We start from the raw sequence: 15,294 nt of genomic DNA on the forward strand, positions 1-15,294 counted from the left end.
AGTGTTGTGTTTAAAAATAAAACAAAATAAAATCAGTTTCTCAATTGAAAATAGAACATATTTACTTCCTGATTGGAAATGCCATTTTGAGGCTGGGGTGCGGAGCCTTGGTTTCCAGCAACCCCACTGTGAATAATGTAACATTGCTCAGCGTGGCATACCTATTACATTTTTAAAAATATAGTACATAAACATTTTGCAGTCGTACTTTTCAGTGAATCCACAAGATAGAGATTCCCTGTAGAGTTGGCGACAGTTAAAAACTCATCTATATTCTACTGTTTCAAAAATAATGAGGCCGGGTGGATTCCCATTAGAAGTCCCGGTGATGCGATAATGAAATAGCATTTCTCGGCAAACTAGCCCCATCAGTGTCTCCAATTGGAAGCCCAATATTCACATAGTATTTTTCATCAAATTATTTTCAGTTAAAAATGCTTTCCATAAAGGAGTATATTTTCATAGCGAAATATACTTATTGCAGTTGTGGGGCATTATCTAGGAGCATTCCATTGACGAACACTGTTAGAGAATCATGGTTTTTAAGTGACAAGCGTTTTTCAGGTTTATTGATATAATATGCAGATCTTTTAAACGAGTCAAAATATTGAAATATTTGCTAAAATGTATTTATAGGGCATGTGAATTCAAACTTTATTTTTTTACTTCTCAAGTTCACCACTGAATTTTGGATTGAAACACAGCTGTAAAAACTGTTTTTACCAATTTAGTCTTCACTAATGTTAGTAAATGACTACATGATTTACAAGCAAATATTTGAAATGATTTCAAGCTGTCCTAGAATTCATTTAAAAAATGAATTCAAATATCTTAATATGCACATAATGCAGCCCTTTAAAATCCATTCAGCAATTTAACCCAAGAAACAGTCTGCATAGAAATAACTACAATTTTAAGTTGCAGAGCTGTTTTCAAAAATGCACGTGTGCATTCTAGTTTGTTTAATGATGAATTCTTCCATCCCTGGAGAAAACAATCGCCCAGCTCCCAGTCCAACACCCTCTCAAACTCCCAACTCCCATTCCTTGGGCCTTCTCACCCACCTCAACACATCTGCTGCATCCAATCAGCTCAACAGCTGCGTTGCCTCTGCCTTTGATCCCTCCAAGTCCCTCACTATCTCCCATTCCCACTGCTTGCTCTGGTATAACTGTCATTTCCTTATTCCTAAAGCAGAGTTCTGCAGATTGAAACACACTTGGCACAAAATGCTGTTCACCAGCAGATCTAGCTCGATCCTCGAAAGCAATATTGCACCTGGAGGGCAAGAACCTAGACTTCTCTTCTTAATGGCAAACCATGTCTTACCACCCTTTCCCCTGCCTCCCACATTTTTAGCTGAAACACAGAATAGGAGGAGCTCATGGATTTTTTCATCTCAAAGACTGAGACCATATATATGATCAAGAGCCTCAGCTGTCTCATTCTCCAGTCCTCTCCACATCCTTACCCAATTCCATATCAGCTTCTTCTTCAGCTCCCTCACCAAGCTCCTCTCCAAGGCCCACCTCCTGTTGCCTTAACCTCCTCACTCAACCCCTTTTCACACAATTACTCCTGCTCTCCCTAGTGCCTCTGAAATTATCACCCCACGCCTCAAAAAACCTCCTTTGATCCATCTGTCTTTTCAAATAACTCCAATTTCTCCAACCACTCAGACTTGTTCTTCACTATCCAGCTCCAAAACCACCTGTCCCTCTTCAAATCCCTTCAATCCAGTTTCTGGCCTGCTGACAGCACAGAGACTGCTCCTGTCAAAGTCACAAATGAAATCTTCATACTGTGACATGGTGCACGAACACTCCTCATCCTTGACCTCTCTGCAGCATTCAACACAAACAATGACTTCGCCACGGTCTCTCCTCTGTGGTCTATCTCAATGGCACCATCCTAGCTTGGTTCCAATCCTATCTGTTCCAACATAGGCAGCACCTCATCTGTAATGACTTTTCAACCCACTGACAGATGGGTGTGCCCCAGGCTCCATCCTTGGTACCTTTCTTTTCCTTATCTACATGGTGATATCATTTGTCAACACTGGGCTCAATTTCCAGATGTATTCCGGCAATAGTCATCTTTATCCCTCTGCCACCATTCTCGACTACCACTGTACTGCCCAACTGTCTAGCCCATAGCAAGTCCTGGATGAACAAGAATATTCTTCAACTCAGTATCAACAAGCTTGAAGCCACTATGTCCGGCGCCTTCCTATAATTCCACACACATCCCACTCCCTCTGGCAGCTCCCTCAGACTAAGCCTGACACTACACACCCTTACCATCCTATTTGAGACCGATCCAAGCTATGAACCCTAAAGTCTTGCCACCAAGACTACCTATTTCCATCTCTGCAACATTTCCCAGCTCCACCCTTACCGCCGCTGAAATGCTTATCCACATCATCTTCATTTCCAGATTAGATTATTTCAATGTTCTCCTTGACGGTCTTCTGAGTTCTATCCTTTTTAAGTTGCAACTCTGCCGCTCACATCCTATTCTGCACTAAGATGATCGATTCCTCTATCACCCCTGTGCTTGCCTACCTTCACTGGCTCCCTATCTACCTGCACATCAATTGCAAAGTCCTGTCCTCATCTACAAATCTCTTTACACCTCTCACCTCCCTACATCTGCAGCCTCCTTTCGCCTAATTTTTCTGTTTACATCCTCCATGCTTCTAATTCTGGCCTCCTTTTCAGACTACTTCAGCTGTCTTAGCCCCACACTTAGGGAAATTCTCTCTCAGCCCCTCGGTTTCGCGAGCGCTCTTCTCCCCTTCAAAAGTCTCCTGGAAATTAAACACCTTTGATGTTACTTTTCATCACCACCATTAATCCTCCTCCTTCCATTTGTTTTTGTCTGGTTATTACCATCTGTGAAGTTTTGCTCTATTAGTCTAAGTTGCTGCTAGCATAAATGGAATCAGGTCATGTTTCATGTACGGTAATGCCAACTCTTGTGAATTAATCGTGAGACACGCGATTTTTAATGAAAATTTACTCCAACTCACGATTCAACTCTGAAAAGCCATGATTTTTTTCCCTACTTTATTAAACTCCGCCCTCTCAGCTCCAGCAAAAAAAAATCTTCAGCCTGCTGCCTACCGCCTAGCCCCCTACACTACATCTGCTCTCATTGACAGGAGAGATGACACTGTTTCACCAATCATGGAGATTACAAACGGTATCAGATTGAGGGCAGTCTAAGATTGGCGCACGTGTAGTCGGAGATTACAATTGTTACCGGAAGTGGCGGCAAATGATTTGATTGACATCATTACTACCCAATAGACAATTGTGTTGTCAACAAGGACATTAGAAGTGCAAATCAGAGAAAGGCCGAGGCTGTCGAATTGTATCGAACCTTTTCAGCAGCACGTTCCGATGGAAGGTATGACAATGGGCCAGGTAGGAGGCTTTGCAGACAATTACTGTCTTCCTGCTATGTTTCAATAGTGGTTTTTTTCCTGAATTAAGTGACTATTTTGCATGGTGGTGAAAAGCAAGCTGAATTGTGTATGATCGTTGGTGTTTAATTCAGTGGTTAGTTACATTTGAATGTTTCCCTTCCCTTCATTCTTACAGAAAGCTCCATCTTTATTTCTTAACCGTGCAGAAAGTCACTAAACCTTCTACTTGGGGATGGGGGGGGAAATGACAACAAGAGCTGGACATCTGAAATATAATAGATCAGAGGAGATTGAGGTGATTTTATAGTGTTTAAAATTATGAAGGGATTAGAAAGAATAGGTAGAAATAGACGGTTTTCTGTGATTGAAGAGTCTAGATTAGAATGACAGTGTTCCGGAAAGAGTAACGCTCAAAAGAAGAGTGAGGCCGACCTGTGAGTGACACGACAGCGGGGCCACCGATCCACCTACTCCTGCTCCTATTTCTTATGTTCTGATGTCAGTAATCGGTTATTGACAGCTGATACGCTGGGAGCGAAGATCGCGGAATGCGCTTCCTGTCCGGGAGCAAAGGGCGTGGAATGTGCTTCCTGCCTGGGAGCAAAGGTCGCGGATTGCGCTTCCTGTCTGGGAGCAAAAGTCGCAGAATGCGCTCTCTGTCTGGGAGCAAAGGTCGCGGAATGAGTTTCCTGTCTGGGAGCAAAAGTCGCGGAATGTGCTTCCTGTTCGGGAGCAAAGGTGAGCGAGAGTTCGGTTTGGGAAAAAATAGCAACTCATGATTTCTATACCAAATCTCATGACTTTTTAAGAGTTTGTCTCCTGATTCATGAGGCAATAGGGTGGCAATACTGAATGTAACAAACTTAAAATAACTAAATTTAACAATGGTAGGTGTTCAAGTAAATGTAATTCAAAATAAAAAGTCTCTGTATGGGATAATTGTAGCCATTTAGAAATCACATCAAAAGAACACAAATAAAATTAACATCCAGAATTTGGCAGACTAACTATGTTTCCAATAACATTACCACAGTATATAAAACTAGAAGTAAAATGGGAATACACTGCAAAAAAGAAAAAATACACACAAGAAATAATGAAGGTCCTTCACAAACTTGATTTGCAGCATTACTCACCTGCCCTGCAATGGGCCAGGAATATCTTTTCTGGCATATTTCTTTTTCTCTCTCTCTTCATCTGCTTCCCTAATTTGATTAATAAAATTGAAGACATCACTAATTTGAATCATGCCTTGCAAAACAGCGACATCTCTACTGACCTTACATAGACAAAATGTTATTTGAAAAGATACATTTAAGTTACCAATTTTATTGAAAACTGTTTTAAAAGATACCTCTGCTTAAATAATTTCAATTACAATAAACTGGTGATGTAACCTGTGGTTGTTACTTTATATATTTCATTTTAGTCCTGTGTATGAAGTCATAACCATTGTAAAACAATTACCAAATATTTAAAGTATTATTCTAATTTTTTGCTGTCATTATTGAAATATTAAAAACACAAGTTCCATAACGGTCAAACTAAAGATCATTTGACACAATCAATTTTTTCCATAGCTGCTTAGTCTAGCCCACAATTACCACAGCTCTCAAAAATGTGTGAACTGTATTTAGTTTAATTAACGGATAAAACACACGATGGAGAATGAACATACAGGGCCTGAATTTGCGATCGGAGGCTTCCGGCGGGCAGATGCCGCCGATCATCAAAAAATCTACGCATTTACCTGGTGGTCCGGGAGATACGGAGGCTTGCGATCCTGGGCCTCTCCGGGTAGAAATGCGCCCCTGGGATCACGTAGGCTGGCCCAACCAATGAAAGAAGGGAATTCCCATTCATACTTATGGGGTTTCCATACGTACGGAGCTGTCATAAGTATGAATGGGGATGACTTAAAAAATACACGAACACATGAAATAAAAAAATTTTTAAATTACATATATAAAATTAATTAAAATGGCATTTAATTAAATATTTTAAACAAAAATTTAATTTTTTGAATTTTTTAAAATGTTTTAACGGGGTTACATATAAACTTACCTTATTGGGCAGGGTTTCTAATGTATAAGTGAGTGATAACATTTTATTTTTCTATTTTTTAAAAACATCTTATGCCGGTAAAAGCAGGCCTTTCAGCGGGCACAAGTTGGGCAAATAGTGCAATTCTCCACCCATTCTCCACCCAGAGGCCCTTTTCCTGGGGATGCGGAGCATCTGTCAAGAAGATCCTTGACAGATCACAAGCGCCAGGTTTCTGTGCATGCCCTTCGCATGCCTAAACCCGGAACTTGCGCAGCCCCTACAGGCGCATGCGCACATCGTACGCACCCGTAGGGGATCGCAAAATTCGGCCCAATATCTCCAAGTACAGGAAACTTTGGTTTATCCGGAGGTTGTATGCCCGGCAACCTCGATCTAACGGCAGAAATCAGCAGCCGTTTTGGTTAGGTTTTTTTTCTTCTCCTAGCATTTTTTTTTTTTTTTTTTTTATAAAAACAGTCAGGCTCTGGAAAACGTCTCTGTAGCTTAGCAACAGCTTCAGAGACGCTTCCAAGGTACGGGCCGAGTGTTTACAAGCTGTTGCTAAGCAACAGTGTTTGTTGCCAGATACGGAGATGAAAACCTCCTATCCTTCAACATTTGCGCTGGTCTATCCGGAAGTTTTGATAGATCGGCAGCAGCTCGGTCCCGTCGGTGCCGGATATCAGAACTTTTCCTGTAACAGAGTCAGAGGAAATTGCTTAAATTTTGGCAAAATTCCAAAATGAGTTCTGAAGTTACTGAGGTGATTTCTCAGAAACTGGTGAATAGGACATGTGAATGTTTCAAAGTTTTGACAATTGTAAGAAACAACCAAAGTTATTATGAGAGAAGACATTTACAACAAATATGTTTTATAATGTGGTTGTGCAACCTTAAGTTATTGAGTAGACATGTTCCCAAATCACTGACTGGTAATAATTCCAACATTAATTTTTCTCTTTCCTTCCTGCATGCAAGAAAATTCACATTCTTTCCTCCTAAACCACTCAAAAGCGCTCAGTTTTTAGGAAGTTATTTAAGTGCTACAGATTACAAACTAACCTCTGAGTATCCTCCAACATCTTCATAGCCTCATTGAGGTTCTTCCCCATCTCAGCTAAAGTGGGATCCACCATCTGTCAAATAAAAATGCAAACAAATATTTGAATATTTCAAAGTACAGAAGTTAATTGAAGCATAATGGCCCCAATATGTATCTAGTAGGAGTGTCACGCTCGAGAAAGAATTGCGTTTGTTGCAGTATCCCGCCTAGTACGACTGCTACAAGTCATAGAAACATAGAAGATAGGAGCAGGAGTAGGCCATTCGGTCCTTCGAGCCTGCTCCGCCATTCAACGAGATCATGGCTGATCATCCAAACCCTAGCACCCGGTCCCTACACCGACAGCCATCCCACCCAAGCCCTATCCCCATAACCCTGTAACCCTGTAACCCACGTATTTAATCCCCCCTAACACTAAGGGTCAATTTTTATCATGGCCAATCAACCTAACCTGCACATCTTTGGACTGTGGGAGGAAACCGGAGCACCCGAAGAAAACCCACGCAAACACGGGGAGAATGTGCAAACTCCACACAGACAGTCACCCGAGGCCGGATTTGAACCCGGGTCCCTGGCGCTGTGCGGCAACAGTGCTAACCACTATGCCACCGTGCTCTGTATTCAGATAAGTCCAGCCAAAGTAAATTCTGGCATCAGTAGGTAGGGCAAAACAAAGAGTGCAGGGCAAAAATCACACCTTGAATGCACAGACTATGCTATATATAGTTATTTGATCATCTTACAATACAATCTTACTGCTGAAATGGACTTAAACTTATAATTGAGATTGGAAGTGAAGGAACAACTAAAAAAAAAAATCAAACTTATACACTATCACTTCACCCCAATCAAATCAATTGGATTTAAAAATGTTGCCTAAATGGCAGCTTGATCATTACCATTTTGTTTTGTGCAATGCCTGCAATACTCTGGGCAGTATGAATGTCATAACAAGCTACTATAAACATATGAATCAATAACAGAAACAAAGCTTAAAGAAATTTTCAATCGTAACTTCTTAACACCTACAGTAGCACCTAGTGCCGTAGTACGAAGTCGACAAAATTATGTCAGTAAAAAAAAAAGCACTAAGAATTAAACTATTAATTTGACCTTTCAAAACAATACACTATAATGCTACTTATATAGCGAGTTCTGAATACAGTTTAAAATCATGTTACAAACAAAACAGTAGATCATGAAATAGTTAACACAATGGGCATCATGTGGGAACATTTGGTGTTGTAAAATAAGATGTCTATATAAACAGTATGCAAATTGATATACTAAAGTACAGTTTCAATGTGACATTTACATGCAACAGGCATTGTTCACATATATAACTAGGTGGGGTTTTACTGAATTCCAATTAAAGATTGCAACATTGCAGGATGCTGTAGCAGCAATTCCACAAAACACAGTAATATTTTTTAAAAGATTTTTGAACTTTTTTTAAAATTTGAGTATTTGAAATACAACGGCCCAGATTTTGCGGTCAGCGGCGAAGGAACGGTGCTCGCTGTCCACTTCCCCGACAGCTGCCCACTGCCTTTTTGTGGGCTTTTCAGCGGCGACTTGCAGTCATCGGGCATCTGATCCGACATGACGCCCTCTACAGGAGATCTGTGGCGTGAGAGAGCAGGGCATGCTCTTCAACCAATCAGACTAAAAAATTCTCACTGAACCACGGATGTCTAAACCGGGAAGTCTGATTAGATTTAAATCCTCACTGAGCCACGAATGCCTAAACCAGGAAGTATAAATTAGATTTAAATCATGTACAGAAAGCAAAATAAAGAGGGAAAGATGGGATTGAGAGAGAAATAAGAGACAGATAGAAAAAGTAAAAAAAATATATTTTTAAATCTGCAACACCAATTCAATCCTGAAGGAATGAGACTCCACACTTGTAAATTAAATTTTCAGTGCCAGAGAGGTTGTTTGACAGTAATTATGACTTATCATGGCATTAAAAATTCAATTACATCTGAATGCACCAGCCCTAACTTTTTCTGCCGCATTTAGTCGGTAAGTAAAGCAACTTTACACCTTTACATGGATTTCAATGCCGAGTCTATCGGCGAGATATTGTTACAGCGCAGCTTGTGGAGGAGCAGGGTAACTCGGCCCGCAACTTCTGGATTTCCGCATTTAACTGCACATGTGTGTACTCCGGAAGCTGCTGTCCAGTTTACTCCACAATAACGGTGAGCACCGTTATTCTTAACCCAAATTCCGGGTCAAAATGCTGACTGGCTAAACATTCCACTCTCAAACTTAGCTGACAGTGTTGCCGATAACTTTCAGTATTAGTGGTGGGTGAAATTTCCACACAATGGTAGGAATGTTTTTTTCACTAGGATTTCAGTAACCACAATAGGTGTGAAATTTTCATACTCTGTCCACTTGAACTGTGAAAAATAACCAAGTACAGTTATACATTTGAAGTTTCCAAACATGGATAGTGTCTGGAGAGTTACCTAACATGTGACGTACTGATGGTGGAAGTGATCGGAGGAATTTGAGGTGAAGAATTAAAAATATAACACAAACCATGTATTAAAATGTACTGGCTTAAGTGGGATATTTTTTCTAAGAGGGTATTTATACGCTAAATAACCCTAGTGACAACACAAAGTTTGGCCTTAATGTTGTCAGTTGATCCTAATGCAGAAAAATAGGCTAAGCCTCTCCTACATTATTAAAGGCACTGCAGTGTTCTTTGCTGTCAAGCAGTGTGCAAAGTGTTACAAAGAAACACAACTTACACCATTTAAGTGAGGGTAAACATCATTGAGTAAAAGTTTGCTATTCAATCATTTCTCATCTGCTTAACATATACAATGTCTGACTTTCTATGCCTACGTACTAAATTTTTTGAAGTGCTGTTACACTGAAGCCACCCGTCTCAGATTGATAGCCGCAATATTAATTTGCAGCCATTAGTGCCTCGTTTATACTGCCTTTCTGAAATTTAAACATCAGGTCCAGCAGAGCTCCGTGCATGTATCCTCATAATCATATGCAGAACTCTGCTCCCAGCGGGTAAATTAGGAGCATATTGTAAAGACGATTTGACACTACACTGGAGTTATACTCCAATCAAGTACTCTAGTCAAACTCTAATCAGTGTGAGACTATCCAATCGGACTGGGCTCCCGAGCTCAAACGTCACTTTTAAAGCATATTTCCCATTCACAGTAGTCAAAACCAAGATCTTCCAGAATTTAATGTTTTTTTAATTTCCTGGTAGCATAAAAAGAATGCTCAACTGTAAACTATTGAATATCCTCCATGTAACAGTGTCTGAAACCGATCTGAATGGTACGATTGTCTCTGTTAATACTACTCTGGAATTAAGGACAGTAGGCAGATTGAGGAAATTTCTATGTTGTAAACTGCGTGTAGTGCAGGCAACTATCCATTATTAAATACATATACAATAGCAAAATACTGCGGATTCTGGAAATCTGAAACAACAGAAAATGCTGGAAACACTCAGCAGGGGACCCCGACTCGAAGAAACATTAACTCTGTTTCTCTCTCCTCGATGCTGCCTGACCTGCTGAGTGTTGCCAGCATTTTCTGTTGTTATATTTTAAATACATATATTTTCTTTAAAGAGATAGAATTTTCTGTGCCTGATAGCAGCTGAAAATTAGCTAATAATTGCCAAATTTATGCATTCATCATAGGTCTGGACAGATGAAAGCCGTAAATAGTGACAACAGGGCTCAAGTCAGCCAGTGAAACAACCTGCAGTCACCATCATTCTTCTTAACCATCTTTAGTGAGTGAAATACTGCCTTTAGATTACAAGACTAAACACTGTCAGGTGCAGAAATAATCCAAGTTTCTGATTAGAAGCTATTTACTGTGGCCTTCAGCACATTTCAAAACATATATAATCCTCCTTTATAAATACCTGCCCCAAGAATCGAATGAAGATTTTGACTTCATTGTACGCTGTTACTAGGAACATGTAATGGTTAAGGTAAGTAATGTGGATTCAAATGTATACCTATTTTTATTTAAAATATCTGTGAAACTACTCCAGAATCCTCCAATTTACAGTAAACAGGTTGCCTAATCAACCATTATTTGGAAAGAGAGGAGAAACGTGTTGTAAAACACACTGAATCGTATATTCTTTCTAGAAGTTACTACGGACATTTTATACACAATTAATGTACAACAGAGCTGCTGATAACCAGCTTGACTTTATATTCACTCTTCATGTTTTAAGTTACCAGAGACTCTCCAAATTTTTTCTTACAAAGTGCATACACAGTCAACATTGTTGGCAGCTAAAAACTGAGGAACTCTTGACCCAGCTTCTCAAATTTCAAATATTTGCCTTCCTGACACGGTGCAATCAAGACAAACCTATTTTTTAAAAAACTTCAACAAAGCAGGTCAGTGCATCAATGTGAGTTGTGTTGCCTACGTTGCATTGCCCTTCTTTCTCAGCACTCTTCCTGGTGTGTGTGCTTGCTAAGTATACCCACCCATAAAGCATAACTACCACCATGCAATGCTCTTACAGGAAACATAAAGGGACAAGTAATTTACAATAAAGTAACTTCTCCCGCTAGCCCTCAATAATCGTCTTTAATTTGTTGTAAACTATTTTACAATGCAGCAGAGAGACCTGCGAAAGTTCAATAATAACTAACTTTCCAATAATTCTTCTGCAACCTGCACATTCATGTTGCCTCCAGCTTTTGTAGCTCAGGGACAAAGATTGTTATGAAAAAAATAATTCCATAAATGAAATTTTTAAAATGTTTTCTTCACATCACAAGTGAGTATTTTTGAATTACCATGTTTGGAACACATTTGAAACTATTATAGAACAACACAGCCAAAATTTGAGGTTAACTCTAAGCCAATAGATCAGATGCAGCAGGTTTTCAAAAACACACCAACAGTTAAAGAAAGGCTAGACTAAGGCAAGACATGAATCATCCAGGTATGCACATCGAATAGTGGCTGGGGCTGTGAGGCAGGGAGAGAATGAGAAGAGGGTTCATTGTGGCCTGGTCTGAGCTGCAGGTTTTGACTGAAGGAACTAGAGTGTAACAACATTCTGAAATACAAGTAAATTATAGAGTGTTTTGACCAAATACAGCTTTTAATGGGAACAAAACACAGAAGAAAAGATAAAGCAGTTAAACATGAAATACTGCAGATGCTGGAAATCTGAAATAAAGACAGAAAATGCTGGAAATATATAGGTCAGTCGATATCTGTGGATAGAACAGAGAAGCTAGTGTTTTGGATGCGGGCCCTTCGTCAAAATGTTTGTATAATCAGAAAAAGGGGAAAATAGGAAAAATCCAATCCTCCTGTTTTTCTGACTGTACTAATGTGTGTGTATATACATTTATAATATATAGATATAATATAGATATGATGCAACAGATCATCTCAGTCAAGTAATGGACAGAAGCATTATGACATTGAAGAAACAAGGGGTTTGTAAATAGCTAATCATTCTGTACATGAATTAAGGTGTGCTGCAGAAGCATTATGACAATTTTCCCAAGTGGCGCGTTGCTCCAGCTGAATTATTATATCACATATATGTAGTCCCAGAAATACATACACCAATGGAGGTCATATTTCCAAAATGCAGACTATAATCATCAGCTACTAGGAACCAAGCTTCCTTTCTAGCCCCACACTGGATCAAATGCCAGAAATTGATCAATAGACCTTTCAGCCAAAAATGCAACTTGTTCCAATGACACAGAGCTTACTTAACATTTTAGCTTCACAACTTCATCTCACTAACTAAAAGAAAAAAATAAGTCTTCAAATTCAGCGGCCACTATGAAAATTATAACTTGTGCTTAGAGGCGTGTTTTTAAAAAAATTATTTGTTCTTGAAATATGGGCAGCACTGCCATGGCAGTATTTTTTGCTCATCTCTAGTTGCCCTGAGAGCATTAAGAGTTAACCACATAATGTGGGATCGGTGTTACATATAAGCCAGACTGGGTAGGGCAAGCAGGTTTCCTCCCCTGAAAGGTATTAGGGAACCAGTTTGGTTTTTAACGATGAAGGAACTGGCAGCTTTCATGGTTATGCTAACCCAAAGTTACCAGAGATAATGAATTCATCTGACAACTTGCCATGGAGGAAGCTGAACTCACGATTGATAGTCTAATACCATAATCACAAGGCTACCATATCCATACACATTAAAGCAGTAAGCATGGCTCCGATTACTTTACAGTAGCAAAGTTTAGAGCAACAAATTCCATGTTTCAGCATTTACCATGAGAAAATCAAAACTCATCCTAGCTTTGTGAATAATTACTAAATTAAGTAATATTTAAGGCTGAGGCCCTGTCAATGCACTACATTATCATCTTTAAAATGCGTTAAAAATAGATTGTCAGTCATCTCTGGAAAGAGACAAGAGTTGCTACTTGAAATAATGGAGCATATTAAAGTGCCCACCACATTAATAGTCTGTATTAAAACTTATAAATCAAGTGGTTTAATTTGTTTTAAAAACCACTGTATTCACAAAATGTCCAATATAAATATTTCCTTTTGTCAAACAAGCATAACTAAATCAGCTCTCTTCTGGATATATGTATTGAAGGATAATACAATAAGTTATTGCAGGACTGTTGAAATAAAACTCAAATTTCCACATGGCTCATTCTGCCATTCCCAGCCTAAAACAAATGTTCAAAGTTTTACTTCAAATGAAAACCAAATGTTACAAGCTAAATACACCACTGTACTCTCTGTAATGCTTTTTCAAATCAAACTTGGCAGCATAACTAAGGTATTGATCAGATTCCAAAACAATGCAGGACCCCCTCAGGGAGGCCTTTTCACATCTCGTTATAGTGTGCAACCTTTAAACCAGGTGTAACACTGCCCTAAAGTTATCTGGGGTTCCTTGCACCACCACCCCTTTGACACTTAATGAAGTTACACAATAGTTGTTTACAATTTTTAATGTGTGGATGCTCCAATTCCATCTAAGCTTCAAAACATTTTAAAATGAATCATTAAATTTAAAATGAATTATAAATATGTACACAAGCTCTCTCCTAGTCCTAAGAGTCAATCCTAAACCAGACAGTGTAAAGAAAGAACAGTCAGGCTTGAATTGATTCTCCAGCTACCTCTCAGACTGGTAAGTACAGTACAAATGCAGCCTAAAAAAAACTCCAAGAATACAAATCTCTAAAAAGTATTTCTCATTATCCAAATCCAGTTATTTTTTACTTCTTTGAAACCCCAGAAATCTATTATTCATACATGTTTAACATACTGCATAGCAAACATCCTACATTAATTAATTCCCTTTCCCCACTCATTTTGAAAACTAGTAATGTGGAGTAGTGCACAATCTGATGTCAAAATCAGTATCAAACCAACACTGAACGACTGTTTTCCTATTTGAATAATTGGACCTTAAGACTATGATATCTCTGCTATACACACTGGTTTCTGTGTACCCCACGCTTTACAGTGCAACAGTTTATAACCAAAATATAAATCTTTCAAAGGACACAGAGGCTCCCCATAAAATTATCAATTCACGTTATCCTAACACTATCCCTGCATACTTCAGTGCATATTACACATATTTTGGGTGTAAAATGTTTTCAGTTCTGACCAAGAATCTACACCTGAAACATTCATAATCTGTCTTTTCTCTGCTGTGTATTCCCAGCATGTTGTTTTTATTTGATCTCTGACCTTTGCAGTTTTATTTGAGAAACGCACAGAATAAAGCTGGGACTTTGAGCAAGGGAGATGCTGGGAGTGCGGGAGCTTTAAATATATATATCATCGTTACTACCAGCTAATCACAAACTAACCAAGAACCCAAACACCTCAAGTGGGCCCTCGAGTTCTCCCCCACCCGGAAATGAAGGGCTGAAAAAAATTGCGTCCCGGTGCACGAACTGTCATTTAATGTTAAATAACGAACCGAGATACAAGGTTGGGGTACGACCGACTGACAGTGACAGGCTAGCTGGCCTCACTGGCCTGCAGTCCCTGGGCCCTATCGGTGGCCCAGGGCACAGGGCCCAGTCGGCCTGGCCTGCGCCACGCCGCTCTCTCCCGTCACATCAAACCCCAGACCGGCGCCGTACCTTCTCCAAGGAGGTTTCCATGCTTTGTATTTTTTTAAAAGGGTAGACGGCCTGGTTTTCGCTCCGTGTCCAGCAGCGGGTGCAGCGGCGGCCCTTCTCACTCCGGCAGCCGGGCTCCCGCTTCCGCTATCAGCGCTGTGTCCACGCTGGCAGCTGAGTGACGCTCCCAGGCGCCCTGCCCGAGGGAATGGTGCTGCGCGCGCACCCGGGCTGGCCCGCCTGTCAATCACTGTCCGCCCGCCCAGAGCAACACTTTGGCTCCATCAGTGTTTCAAAGCCACTGCCACTTCCTTCTCCTCCAGCAATGCCCCCCCCACCCTTGAGCAAGTTCTGCTGTTCTCTCCAACGGGATTTCCGTTTGTCCCTTTTACCTTCATTGCTTTCTGTACTTGCTCTTACGTCTCTAAACTTCTTCCAGTTCTGAGGAAAGGGCATCCACCTGAAACGTTAACTCTTTTTTCTCTCTCTCCACAGATGCTGCCTGGCCTAGAATCATAGAATGGTTACAGCACAGAAGGAGGCCATTCAGCCCATCGAGCCCGTGCCGGCTCTCTGCAAAAGCACTTCAGCTAGTCCCACTCCCCCACCCTTTCCCCTGTAGCTCTGCAATTTTTTTTTCCTTC

General features: G+C 40.1%; 1 protein-coding gene across 4 annotated transcripts in view; it reads right to left on the reverse strand.

The window, feature by feature from the left end:
* pdxdc1 (pyridoxal-dependent decarboxylase domain containing 1) overlaps positions 1-14,859 on the reverse strand; it is a 67,980-nt gene extending 53,121 nt beyond the window's left edge. For all 4 annotated transcript variants that reach the window (XM_086000785.1, XM_086000783.1, XM_086000784.1 and 1 more), the window contains exons 1-3: positions 14,672-14,859; positions 6,539-6,612; positions 4,567-4,635 (exon numbers count right to left, since the gene is read on the reverse strand). In XM_086000785.1, the coding sequence (XP_085856911.1) occupies positions 4,567-4,635; positions 6,539-6,612; positions 14,672-14,692 (164 nt within the window). In that variant the 5' untranslated portion in view covers positions 14,693-14,859. The remainder of the gene's footprint in view (positions 1-4,566; positions 4,636-6,538; positions 6,613-14,671) is intronic.
* Positions 14,860-15,294: the final 435 nt, after the last annotated feature.

The sequence above is a fragment of the Somniosus microcephalus genome, chromosome 11, assembly GCF_052327205.1.
Source record: "Somniosus microcephalus isolate GS21.2 chromosome 11, FLI_Smic_1.0, whole genome shotgun sequence".
In the NCBI taxonomy this organism is placed as follows: domain Eukaryota; kingdom Metazoa; phylum Chordata; class Chondrichthyes; order Squaliformes; family Somniosidae; genus Somniosus; species Somniosus microcephalus.